Genomic DNA, 13,286 nt, shown 5'->3' on the forward strand with positions numbered 1-13,286 from the left:
GACTCGGTCTTAGGGGTGGGCGGAGCCAGGGGTGGGCGGAGCCGGAGTTTGGGAAGTCGCCTGATGGCTCTGTTTAAGCAACTAACCTGGCAACCCGAGTTAGCCTGAGAAACAGTTTTTTTTCTGCCATTTCTTCAGGCTACCATGGCGCTGCTCAGCCTCCTGAAGCTTCTTTTTGCTGTATTTATCTCTGGTGAGGAGCAGGTGGGTAGGGGGGAATCCAGTTTGCCAGAGAGGTTCTGACCTTTAGATAGGAGGGCAGAGACTGAGGGAGTCCTTGTTCCTTATCTTGGCTGTCGCGTTCTCTCTCCACCTGTCAGTTGTGGGAGACAAGGACTTTGGCTGCTTGGCCTCCAGCTGTGGTCAGGCCCTGAAGAAAAAAAAAAGGCTAATTGCTAATTGTTATGTTTCTAAATGTGGCTTTCTCCTAGTCCTCCACAGCCTGCCCTGGTCCATAGATATCTATGAGAGCCAAGCCCCTGGCGCCATCCTTCAGACTTTCTCCTTCAACTGCTCCTCCTACATGCCCACCCTGGAGTTACTCGGTGTGAGTCCACCCACCAGCTTCTTCAACAAACCCAGCCTGCACGGGTATAAGGGGATCTATCTGGGAAAGGTAAGGTCACGGGTACAACTAGGGGTTTGTGGGGACCAAAGCCAAAAGTGGTGTAGAGAGACAGAAAACGGTGAGGCCCTCCAAGTCGTTGCCAACCCACCACAGGTGACCCTGAGTAGCTCTGCTCGGCTGGATGCCCTGGCAGTAAACCGCTATGAGCTGCAGCTGCAGTACAAATGCGGGAACTTTGTGCTCGCGGGCCAGCTCTTTGTCCACGTGCAGCGGGACCCTGGCCGTATCCAGTGTGCTGGTCCGTTTGCCAGCCCAGGTGAGGCTAGGGGCAGCAGGTTGGGAGTGGAAAGGCGTGGCCTGAACAGAGCTGCCATGACCCCTTCTCTGGACAGCTGGGGAATTCATGTATGTGCCAGAGACGGTCACGCCTGGGGCCCTGCTCTACACTCTGTTGCTGCCAGACCTCGGCATCCAGAGAGCCCAGGTAAGCTCTGAACACAGAGCAGGGAGGGACAGGAGGTGGGAGGAGGGTACAGAGAGAGGGAGCTCAGCTCCCGCCAGGTCAGGCACAGCCTCTAAAGACCCTGAAGACAATTCAACCTCTCTATGATGCGTGCTCTTGGAGAGAGACACTAAAGGCTGCCTACCCTCCCAGTGACAACTACAATTTGCCACAAGGACTGCGATCTTCTGAGTTCTGTGTGTTTTGAGTTTTCCATGACCATTAAAAAAAAAAAAATCACTTTTGTAACTCTAGAAAGAATGGTGTTTCCCTCTTCTTATTGTGAGTGTGTGAGCACTCACATGCTGTGACATGTGTATGGAGTTCTGAGGACAGCTTCTGGGTGTTGGTTCTCTCCTTCCATCATGCGGGTTCCCAGGGTCAAACTCTGGCTATTCAGGATTGGCAGCAAAGGCCTGAGCCAACTCACTGGGGTTTATTACTGTTGTTTCCTTTTTTTATTTTGAGACAGCCAAGGTTACGTAGAGAGATCTGTCTTTAAAAAACAAACAAACAAACAAACGAAAACAGCAAACAAACAAATAAAAAGCCCAAGCAAACAAACCACAAAAAAAAAAAAAGAATAAAACTCCCCTGAAGGGTATTTATTTGTTTGTTTGAGCAGGAAGTGCTGAGCACCAGAGCCAGGGATGGAGGCGGAAAGTAGAACACCTGGGCTAGGGTAGCCGTCAGCGGGCAGTATACAGAAAGGTCAGATGGAAACAGCGACCTGCTGGGTTATTGGAGGATGTTGACAGGCGTACTTGAGGTGCTGGGGACTGGAGGGGACCACTAACATCCCTGCTCTGTCAGATCAACATCACCAGTGCCCAAGACCCTCCACTCTTCCCTGGGCCTTTCTCCATTGATGATCACGGACTGCTGCGGGCTCCAGCCCAGGGCCTCAGAGGCCAGGCTCAGAAGGTAAGCGTGGCTTTGGACCTGAGAATAGCTATGGATTGGGCAGAACCACCATGTTCTGAGAATTACCTGTTCTTGGCTACTGTGACTGATACGCTTGCCTCAGACCCCTTGCTGCCTGTAATGATTGTCCCCTTGGCCCAGCTCTGTTCTGTGCTGAGGTCTGGAGGTCCAGAAAGAGGACAGGCCTGTGGCCCTGGGACCTCACCGGTCTTCTAATGAATCGTTCAATGTTTATGGCAGTCAAACTTGGGAAGAAAACTCTGGGTAAAGTGGCCGGTGGGGAGGAAGTTTTCCCCCTTTAAAATGGTCATTTCTGGAATTCTCTGGGTTCCATTCACCAAAGCAAGCACACACCCTTCCACCTCCTAGTAACGGGCTCTTAGCGACTCTGTCCTAACAATTCACACTTTGAATGACTCTGAAGAATTGGTGGCCCAGGATTGCAGGGTCCAAAGAGATATTTGTCAACAGAGTGGTAAGTCAGGGAGTTCCTGTGGAGGTCCTAAGGAGGACTGCCTACTTGAAGGGAGGACAAGAAATGGATAAAGTAATGGACACATAACATGGTTTCCTTCCTGTCTCGACAGACCTTCCGGCTGCAGATTTTAGTGTCCTTAGGAAAAAGCCAGAGTTGCAAAGGGATGCTGACAGTGAAGGTTTTGCCCAAGCCGTCCAGCCAAGTCTCCTTCCCGTAAGGAAGGCTCCCCCTGCCCTGGGAGCCATGGGGCATTCTGCCTCTACCCCTAGGGAAATAGCTGGGGTAGGCTACAGGACTGAAGGAGCATCCTAGCTCCTACAGGAGGGGGAGCCCAAGGGAGGGAACTGGGTACCCTACTGGGTTGAGCAGGTGCAAGTAGGAGCTAGGTTTGCACTTTTGATTCAGACAGAAGGCCCAGAGTATCACCATCTCAGAGGATTTGGCCCCTGGGGGCAAGGTGACTCAGGTCCAAGCTGGGGGGTTCAACTTGCTCTATGAAATCATCTCCCCATTGCCCAGTCCACTCTACTCCATTGGACAAGGTGAGAGGAGGAGGCGGGGCGGGTGACAGGACTGAGGGAGCTGGGATGGGGCGGAGCTTTGTTTCTTACACTTTCCCAACGCTCCCAGCTGATGGAGTAGTGAAGACTACCGCACCCCTGGATTTGGCTCGCGCTCCGGGCACAGTGGTCACGAAACTGCAGGTGAGGGCTTTTGAGAGGCTCCAGCCTTGGGCCAGCGCCCAGTTCGAGCTCACAGTTAACATACGCGCGGTCAACCACTGGCCCCCACGATGCCATCCAGCGCTACTGGTGTGAGTACCCGGAAGCCATGCTCAGGCTGGTTGGGGTGAGATCCCCCTGGCCCATCATTGGTCCAGACTCCTGTCTTGCCACCCGCCCTCCACTCCCAGGACTCAAATCCCAGAGACCGCACCAGTGGGCACTGTGCTGAACACGCTCACTTGCATTGACCCAGACTCTGCTGGAGCTGCTGTTGACTACCAACTGCGGTTTCACGGTCCTCCTCACTCTGCCAGCCTCCATCTGCGTGAAAGAGTCCTTGAGGTGCCCAATGCCCCTCCTAGACTCCCATGCAGATGAGGTGGGTGGGCCAAGGCTTGTTAAGGCATTGAGACCTTGGAGGTAGGGTGAGGATATGGTTGTAAAGACAGCCGACAGTCTGGAAAACCGGGTCAAGGTAGGCTATTACGTGGACACCCTGGTTTGAGGCACCCTGACATGCGTTAAGATTTTCCCAGATCCTGGCTTCATCTTACTCTCTGGTCCCCTTGGCCAGGTGAACACTACATTGGACTGTGACACACCTGGGGCTTGCTTCCAGCATGCAGCTTCGATCTTGGTGTTTGATGGTGGTCAGCCCCAGATGACCAGTGAGTGACCATACTTACTTAGGCCTGGACACTCAGGACAAGGCTATTTTGTCTACCCTGTTCCATCCCCAAGGCATAGACAGATTTTCCCCCCCCTAAAAACTAGTTTGTTTGTTTTTTTTTTTTTTTTTGGTTTTTGGAGACAGGATCTCTCAGTGTTAGCCCTGGCTGTCCTGGACTTGCTTTGTAGACCAGGCTAGCCTCAAAGTCACAGAGATCCACCTGCTTTTGCCTCCCAAGTGCTGGGATTAAAGGTGTGTGCCACCACATGCGGCTTCCCCTTAAAATCTAGTAGGTCAGGATTGTCTCAATTTAAGAACCCTAGAATGGCTCTCTTTTAAGATCTCCACCACTCTACAGAGACCCTCCCTCCAGTATAGGGCTGTGTTTACTTACTAAGACCCCTGAGGGCAGGTGTGGGTATCATGGGCCAGCTCCTTAACTGCTAAATGGTCCCCAGCTGAGGTTCCAGTCCTGGTGATGGTGACACCTGTCAATGAGTTCTCCCCAGCCTGTGTCCCACGCACGTTCCGGGTTCGGGAGGATGCAGGACCCCGCACTCTGCTGGGCTCTGTAGTGGGCACGGATATGGACTTTCCTCATAACAGCCTTGAGTACTACATCTCTGGCGGACCCTCCACCTTTGCTGTGGACCGCCTCACTGGTACTTAACCCCCAGGGCTGGGAGGGAGGGATGGGATCAGAGTTGGCTCTGCAGGCTAAGGTTGGATCACCCATTTTAGGAGAGCTTCATCTCCTGGGGCCTTTGGACTATGAGCGGCAGAGGTTGTACAGAATTGTTATTTTGCTGATTGATCACAGCCAAGACTGGGACCTCAACCACCACCGCTCAGGCTCATGTACCATAACGATTGAGGTTGAGGTAACTGACCTGCAAGGCCTGGGAAAGACAGATTTCCTTCTGGCTTTTTGCTTTTTTTTTTTTTTTTATGCAGATGCCTCGGTTTCTAATGTGGGCTGGTTGTGGGGAGGGGCTCACTGGGGAAAACATTACAGCCTGGTCTTTACCAGGTGAAAGGATAGCCTGGGAATTTGAGGAATGGGCCGTAGTCACTCCTAACATGGTGGCCTTTCTCTAGGATGTGAATGACCACGCCCCTGAGTGTGAGCCTCCATTTCAGGAACTCACCATCTACACTCCCCTGGGTCATAGCATGGAGGTGACCAAGGTGTCATGCCGGATCCCTCAGGAGCCACAGCGCTCGGCCCTCTCCTACAGCATCGTGGGAGGTGTGAATATGTGGGGGCCACCAGGCTGTTGGTGAGGGTCAGGCTAAGTTAATAATACCTTCTTCTCCTGCTGCTCTGCTTTCAGGGAATAGCCAGAGCCGATTTAGACTGCAAGGGAGCATCCTGGTGCACAGTGACACTGTGCTAGGGCCCCCATGGCCAGAGCAGCCCTGCACCTATGAACTATTGATCCATGTTGCTGATGTGGGCCCTTCCACCCCCCACCTCAGCACCACAGCCACCATCATTGTGCATCTAGTTCCTCGGAAGGCCAGCACGGTGGCCACCAGCACCCATGGCAGCACAGTGAGAGGGTTCTCAGGCCATAGTGGGTTGGGAGAGAGGATCTTGAAGGGTGAGGGCAGCTGTTTTGGGGGGTTATTTTGTTTGTTTGTTTTTTTTTTTAAAGATGGAATTATGAGAGAAAACATTTTGGAGAAAAGTGCTGGATGCAAAAAATAAATAAATCTGGAGTGTGAAGTGCCCCACTTCATGGAGAGTTTGAAAGTTGGATTGCCAGTAGCAGTGCTGAGTCTGTGGCCCTCCTTTCAGGTGTCCTCAACAATGACACCCCTGATTGTGACAGAGGTGGAGGCTTTCTGGAAGCCAGAGGCCTGGTTTGTGGTAGTGTTGACAGTGACGGGAGCAGTTCTCCTTCTGGCTCTGGGCTGGCTCCTCAGCAGGATCCTTCGGGGGTAGGTTCCTATTTCTGCTTTCTGGCCCCTCCCCCAGCTTACAGAATAGGCACTGGCTGGAATAGGCATCTTTGCTGAATATTTGATGACACTGACAACATTGGTGGGCAAACAGATTGAGGAGGGCTGCTGCTGTCTCTCCAGAAGTATTCAGACTGAGAGGCATTGGAAGTAGTCACTGTCACTGGCAGAGCCCAGTCTTGGAATCAGATGGACATAGATGGCTCAGAGTTTTGAAATTTCCCCCTGTCCCCAACACCTGTCTTCAATCTGGTTTTTGCCTCACTTCTGTAGACTGAACCCTCTGAGTCCAGGTGTAGGACAGACAGCAGCATGGGCAGGGACAGATGATGATGTCACTCCTTGGTGTTAGCAGGCCTGCTACTTTCACTGCTTGCTTCTTCCTGGCCTTTTAGATTGGCCCAGTCTCTACAGGCACCAAGCAAACCGGCCAGAGCCCTGTTGCTAAACAGGTCGGTCTCTTCTGCCTACCTCTATGCCTGGGACCCCATCTCCTAAACTCAGGCTGGGACCCAGACATTTGTACTTTGATTTGCTGTAGCATCCGGGGACATGAAGGCTCCATTGAGAGGCTCATGGAGGCAACAAGAATGGAGATGTCCCAGGTACCCGGAACTGCTGTGGGTCTGGTATGCCAGCTCATATTCCAAATTAAGGGCACTGGGGCTGCTCCATGGTACCCCCTGTCCCTGCAAAGCCTGCCTTCCCTGCCTGGAAGTGGCTACACCTGTGGGAGTGCCTACACAAGCACAAAGATAGAGAAGGCAGGTGGGTACCCGGCCCTTCCATCTGCTCCCTGTGGGGAAGGCTCAACTCACTGTGCCCTTTTCTTCTTTCCAGCAGCATTTTGATGGCAGAGCCCAAGATGTCTGTAAGTCTCTACTTTTCATAAACCCTTCTCTGCTGGGGCTCTTGGCCTTTCCCAGAGTTTTCTCTCTCTTTTGCCCATCTCTTTTCTTACTGCCACCACCGCTAAGTATCCATCACCTGCATTTTCACTGACTGATCTCTTCCCTCACCCCCACTCACCCTCTGCCACCCCCTCATCCTTTAGCCAAGTGGTGGTGAGGGGAGAGCTCCCTACATATTCCAGTTTTACCAGTAAATTATAGCAGACTAAGGTGAAATTGGGATGCTGTAGGGGAACTGGTACCCACTGGCTCTCAGTTCATTTGAGTCTAACCTTAGGGTCCTAGCTGAGCAGGGAAGGAGGAGATAAGTTTGGGTCCCCGTGGAAAGGATGACCACACTGCTGAAGCCAGCAGGCCCTTCTCCCTTCCTCTGTCCTGCTCACCTGGCTCAGGTACAGGGAGAGATTACCTGTTCAGCACGAGCACGGGAGCCCGGCGTTGGCTGTGAGGCCGAGCAGCTGCTTCAACTGTGTGTGGAACTCCCTAGTCACATGCTTGTAGCCTGTATTTCCAAGTCTATTTAGCAATAAAGACTGCAAACAGAATGCCACCCACCTTGTGATCTTTGTGTGGGAGAAGCTCTGAGATCTGTGCTTTCTTGTTCTTACTTGGACAAGGTGCCACCTCCTTGTGGGCACCCTATGGAACAGTAAGGTTATTTTTCTTTGAAGAAACCTTGTCTGATGCCCTGACAGTGATTGACACTTTGTAGAAGAGGCTCTTATCTTTGTTACTGATGGATGGACCCCCAGCTGTCCTGTCTACTCAGAGATTTCTATTTATTTATTTATTTATTTATTTTATTTTTTGAGACACGGCTGCCCTGGCTGACCTGGAACTCTCTAGGTAGAACAGGCTGGTTTCAAACTTCTAAGATTCACTCGCCTCTGCCTCTGCCTCCCCAGTGCTGGAATTAAATGCGTGTGCCACCATACCAGCAAGACTTGCTTTAAAATTTTAAGAACATTTGTTCATTTGCTTATTTATTGAGACATGGTCTCTCTACATAACCTTGGGTGTCCTGGAACTCATTATGTAGACCATTGTTTACCTCTCTCTCTCTCTCTGTTTTTCTTTTTTTTTTCTCTCTCTCTGTTTTTTGGGACAGGGTTTCTATGTGTAGCCTTGACTGTCCTGGACTCTTTTTATAGACCAGGATGGCCTCGAACTCGCAGTGATCCGCCTGCTTCTGCCTCCTGAGTGCTGGGATTGAAGGCGTGTGCTACCACCGCCTGCTTTTTTTGTTTTCTTGAGACAGGATTTCTCTGTGTAACAGTCCTTGATGTCTTGGCCTCACTCTGTAGACCAGGCTAGCTTTGAACTCACAGCGATCTGCCTGCCTCTGCCTCTGGAGTGCTAGGATTAAGAGCCACCATGCCTGGCTTGTCCATTGTTAACTTTTGCAGTTTAAGCTGTTTTGGTATTTGCATGCCTGCCTCAGTTTTCTGAGTGCTAGGATTATAGGCATGTGCTTTCATGGCTGGCTTGACCACATCAAAGCCAGAGGACAAACTCAGATATCAACACCTTCAACCCCCCAACTCCCATTTGAGACAGGGTCTCTCACTGACCTGAACCCCACCAAGTAGGCGAGGCTGGCTGACCAGAGAGGCCCAGGGATCTGCCTGTCTTCCCTTCCCCAACACTGGGATTATAAGTGAGCATCATCATGCCTGGCTTTTATTTTGTTAAACACACTGTGGATTCTGGAGTTCTCTCCTCGGCTCAACATTGTTGGTGTCTGAGGGTCCCATCAGGCCCTCACAGGCAGCTTGCCAACTTTGTGTAGAGGTTTTATTGGGAGGGATCTTGAATTTCTGCATAAAGTTAAGGGGTGGGAGAGGTGGGAGACTGTGCTTAGCTGGTCATGGAGGGACTGAGAACGCTCCTTTCTGATAGTGAGCTCGTGACTTTGCATCTGTTTCTACGGCTTAGTTCTTGCTATGCTAATCTAGATTGTTTCACATAGGCAGGGTGTTGGACCAGCCTGCAGAACAGATTTTACTGTGTGCAGTGCTGACCAACTTGGGGTCATGTCTGTCTCGGGCTGCTGTGAGCTGCCTAGATGCGGGTGCTGGGAACAGGCCTTAGGTTCTCCGGCAGGGCAGCAAGTGCTCTGAACCATCTCTAAAACAAGGGTGTCAGAAGCTCCAGTCTCAGCAGCCTCAGAGTGGCTATGGATGGTTTTCCGTGAGTCTTTGGCTTTTTCTAAGAGCTTATTAAATCTGCCTCTTGTTCATCTTCATCTTATTGACAGAGTAACCTAGTCTCTGAGAAGTTAGTCAGGACATTTTGGTGTGGGATCAGGTGCTGTGGTGCTGTTGGTGTCCTAACCACGAAGCCAAGCCCAGTGCTGGGGGCCTACTATGGAGAACAAGGGATGACCATCTTCTTGGGACTCTAGTTTGCCTTGGAGGCAGGTCATGATAGCCAAGGGCAAAAGATACTGTCTTAGGCACTTAACGGATGCTCTGGGCCAAAGAAGAGAGGAGACTTGTGCTGGATGCAGATTTAACTCTGCAAAATAAACCGGGGAAAGGGGAAGCGCAAAAGGCTGTGCCTCTGGACTGGTAAGAGGCAGTACTGGAAGACGCTTAGAAAACACTCTTTTAACTCTGGGGCGAGAAGAGGTGAGGGACATAACCACCACCACTTAAGGCTGTGTGACCTTGGCTCAGCCTCTCTTCTGCGCCTCAGTTTCCTCACTAGTGATCTCTGGTCGATCTCAGGCACAGAGGCAGGCGAGAAAGTAAATACCTTACCGCTGACATTCCCTGAGTGTGTGCGAGAGTATAAGTGCTGTCAGCTCAAAACCGAAAGGGTTGCGCAGGTGAGAAAACCAAGGACGCTCTAGGATCCGCAAAAGCTCCGCGGCTAACAAATCTGAGGAGAGCGCGCATGCGTCAATTCGTGCCGTCACAGTCACGTGCCCCAGGCATTTTGCACGAGAGGTACGCTCTGACTGATGTAACAGTTGACGAATCCGCGGGAAGGATTACTTCAGACGTCGGGAGGAGAGGCTGTTGATTGGACACAATCTCAGTCGGGGGCGGGTTCTTTGAAGTCCTTGGTTACTATGACGCCCGGCCCCCGCCCCCTCGGCTGGCCGCCATCTTGTTGTTGATCCGTACCCAGTGGGCAGCGCCAGGAGCTGGACCGAGCGGCCGGTGCGGGGCCGCTGCTGCGGGGCTCAGCCACCTGCGCTGCCTGCCAGGGGGCGGGCCGAAACCCGGAGGCCCGGGGGGCCCAGCTCCCGTGGGGAGCCTTGGGCGCCCGCTGCCCGGGTCGGGCCGGTGAGTGACAGGAGTCCGGGCCGAAAGACCCGCCCGACACCCACGGTGAGGGTTGCTGCGGGCGCGGGGTTGCAGCAGGCGCGCGTGGGGCAGGGTCGGGACTTAGGCCGAGCATCCCTGGAACATCATTCCAGCGTCCTGGTTGGCTTCCCGCCGAGCCTCCCAGGTGCTGGCACGGAGGCTGGGAAGGCAAGCCCGGGTGGAGGTGGGAGAAGAGAGCCCTGTGTCCTAGGACCGGCCGGCGGGGCAGCGGGAAGCCTTCCTTTCAGACCGAATCCCTGGGCGCCTCAGCCCCGGAGTGCTGAGACGTGGTCAATACCCGCTTGTTCTCCCGGCCGTAACGTTCCTCCAATAAATCCGTGATAAACGTACGTCGCTCTTAGATATCACACTCCTGCGAGTAATTTTTTTTCCCAGGCCGCTTGAGACTTAAGACAAGACGAAACAGGCCTAAAAATGCTTTATGAGCCAAGCAGGGTAGTATGAGGGCCCTGTATGTTCGGCTGTCTCTTTCCACCGAGACCCCTCGGAGCCTTCCGTGCTCTTCCAGACTCACTGTTAACTGCTTCTTGAAGAATCTGGTTAAATGTCCACAGTGACTGAGTTTTATTTGGGGGTGTAAGTTCTTTGGTGTTCGACAACCACTTTTGGAGCGTGTGCTTTAGGAGGATAAGGGTGGTGATGATTTGATTAATTTTGTCTCCTAAAGAGACAGGCTGTTAAAAGATGGATGCAGGAATATGTTAGGACTATTAAAAAAAAAAAAACAAACGCTTTTATTGTGCATGGTCTTGAGCTACCCCCATCAACTTTTAACAGAACTGAAACCGGGTATGGGAGCTCTTGCACTGAGGCAGGAGGATTGCCATGGGTCGCAGGCCAGCTGGAGCTACTTTACAAGTCTCTAAACAAAAGCAGTGCTAAAAGCTGTTGCTGCTGGATGAAAACAGCCTGTCAGGCCTGTTTCTTACCGTGGAGGCGGGGCTGGCAACCCCCAAAAGAGGATCAGCTCCAGCAAGGGTCCTGGCAGCTCTACACCATTTTTTTTTACCCAGGGGCTCTTAGTCTCTTCACACAGGTGTCTTGTATTTTGTCTCCATATGAAACCGACACGAGATAATTAAGGAGCTCAAGCAAGGCAGTAGTCTCCGTTTCTATCAGTATTGTGTCACCTCTGAATGTTTAATTTTGAGAGGAACCCGCACTGTGCTCTAGAGATAGGTCCCTTTGGGAAGCCGGGGTGAATGCAGTCCTCGCAGGTGGCAGGCTGTTGGCTGTTTGTCTTAGGCTACACTTGTGAGGAGAGGGAAATTGAGCAGTAACGTTATCTATTTCATTGCCCTTCCACGGGGCCATATTTTGGATGACTAGTACAATTTTGGCCTTGATGAAATAACGTTTTTGGGGTAGCTATTAAAGGAGGGAGAAAAAAATAAAGGAGGGAGATATTAAAATACTAGGATTTCAAAATTGTTCCAAATCAAGCTCCCATTGCTTTTATTTTTTTATTTTTTGGAAATTAAATCATCCATAGGAGTAAATTTTTGCTGTTTCTGCTGAAGTACCTAACCCTAAGTTAGACTCTTAGCTAATTGTGAGCATTGGGTCTCCTAGTGATAAGGAAGGGGGACTGTTGAGTGGTCAGCATTGACGACTGCGTACAGTTTTAGGGAGTTCAAGGGTCCGTTAAAGTCTCTCCTTGGTCTAACCCTATGTTAGGACAGGAAAATGTGAATGCAGGGCAAACTTTCATTATCTTTTTTTAATGCTTTTACTAGCTCATGAATATTTATGATGCTTGATTCAACAGTTATTCAAAGACAATAGCATCATTTCTGTGCTGGGTATTTTTTAAAAAATATTTATTTATTATACAGTATTCTACCTGCATGTGCCTACACACTAGATCTCATTACAGATGGTTATGAACCACCATGTGGTTGCTGGGAATTGAACTCAGACCTTTTGGAAGAACAGACAGTGTTCTTACCCTCTGAGCTGTCTCTCCAGTCCCCTGTGCTGGGTATTTTAAGGGCTGCATCATAAAGACCATTACTACAGTACTAGGTCCTCTGTCTTTGTCTTTGCATAATTCATTTGTAAACTTAGGCACTTGTTCATTCGGCGCTCTAGGTTTTTTGAGATGATGGTGTACCTTGTGTATCCCAAGCTTAAGAGTCACCTGTGTGTGTGTACACACACACACACACACACACACACACACACACACACACACACACACACACGCACTCACGCACTCTTATACGTGGACTTTAGGTATACACTTGGCTGGCTTTGTGCCCCCTGCCCCCCCCCCCCCCCCCCCCCCCCAGTGTCTCTACATAGCCCCGTCCCCCTCTTCCCCCACCTGCAATGAACTCTGTAGACCAGGCTGGCCTCTAAATCTCATAGGTCTACCTATCTTTGCCTCCTACGTGCTGGGATTAAATAGGTGACCTGGCTTAGCACTTTTAAACTATTAAGAACAACTAGTGATCACAGATGGTATTATTCTACACTGGTCAGAAATTTACACAGGCAGAGGTGGGCAGATCTCTGAGTTTGAGGCTACCCTGGTCTACAAATCGAATCCCAGGACAGCCAGGGCTACAGTACACAGAGAAACCCTGTCTCAAGAAGGAAAAAAGCCCACATATCATAGGATGAAATCTTAGGTCCTAATGTGGCATCCAAAGTGTTGGCTCCAGTCCACCTCCTCAGGTTTTATCCTTTTCTTTGTTTTTTTAAAAAAACTATTTATTTACTTCCCTTTTTTGGGGTGTGTGTGTGTGTGTGCATTAGTATGAATGTGTCAGGTCCCTTAGGATTAGAGTTATAGACAGGTGTGAGCTGCCATGTGGGTGCTGGGAATTGAACCCAGGTCCCTTGGAAGAGCAGACAGTGCACTTAATCACTGAGCCATCTCTCCTGCCCCCACTCAGGTTTTATCGTTAGAACCCACTAACTAACTAGCTTGTTAAGCATCTCATATGTGTTTTGCTCCCCAGTTCCTCTTGCTAGCTGAATCCCACAACCTTTGTTCCTGTTTAGGATTCTGTTACTTTACCTTCATCTCTTAGCTCCAGAGTCCAGTGTAAATTCTCCCCAGCTTTATAAAATATCAAACATTTAGATTACTAGAGAATATTCTAGTCCCTTTGAACTGCAAAAGCATTATAGCACTTAAGCAACAGAACAGGAATTGCTGTTTTTTGCTTGCTCTAGTTCTCTCTGTCTCCCTCCTTCCCTC

At 50.7% G+C, this 13,286-nt stretch overlaps 2 protein-coding genes across 3 annotated transcripts in view; both read left to right on the forward strand.

Annotated features, from left to right (window-relative positions):
• The first annotated feature begins 57 nt into the window (after nt 1–57).
• Nucleotides 58–7,238, forward strand: Cdhr4 (cadherin related family member 4). The gene is made up of 19 exons (XM_051140480.1): nt 58–193; nt 432–616; nt 722–884; nt 961–1,052; nt 1,884–1,994; nt 2,582–2,685; nt 2,878–3,014; nt 3,103–3,286; nt 3,386–3,539; nt 3,772–3,865; nt 4,326–4,529; nt 4,609–4,748; nt 4,966–5,116; nt 5,202–5,422; nt 5,669–5,811; nt 6,228–6,284; nt 6,374–6,461; nt 6,673–6,703; nt 7,136–7,238. The coding sequence occupies exons 1-19, from the start codon at nt 145–147 to the stop codon at nt 7,189–7,191; spliced, it is 2,364 nt and encodes a 787-aa protein (XP_050996437.1). The 5' UTR covers nt 58–144; the 3' UTR covers nt 7,192–7,238.
• Nucleotides 7,239–9,852: 2,614 nt separating this feature from the next.
• Ip6k1 (inositol hexakisphosphate kinase 1) overlaps nt 9,853–13,286 on the forward strand; it is a 35,999-nt gene continuing 32,565 nt past the window's right edge. The window contains exon 1 of one of the 2 annotated variants that reach the window (XM_051140795.1): nt 9,853–10,081. The gene's annotated coding sequence lies outside the window, so the exon portion shown is untranslated. The remainder of the gene's footprint in view (nt 10,082–13,286) is intronic. The other variant, XM_051140796.1, reaches the window with a different exon arrangement.

The sequence above is a fragment of the Acomys russatus genome, chromosome 32 (genome assembly GCF_903995435.1).
Source record: "Acomys russatus chromosome 32, mAcoRus1.1, whole genome shotgun sequence".
Lineage (NCBI taxonomy): Eukaryota > Metazoa > Chordata > Mammalia > Rodentia > Muridae > Acomys > Acomys russatus.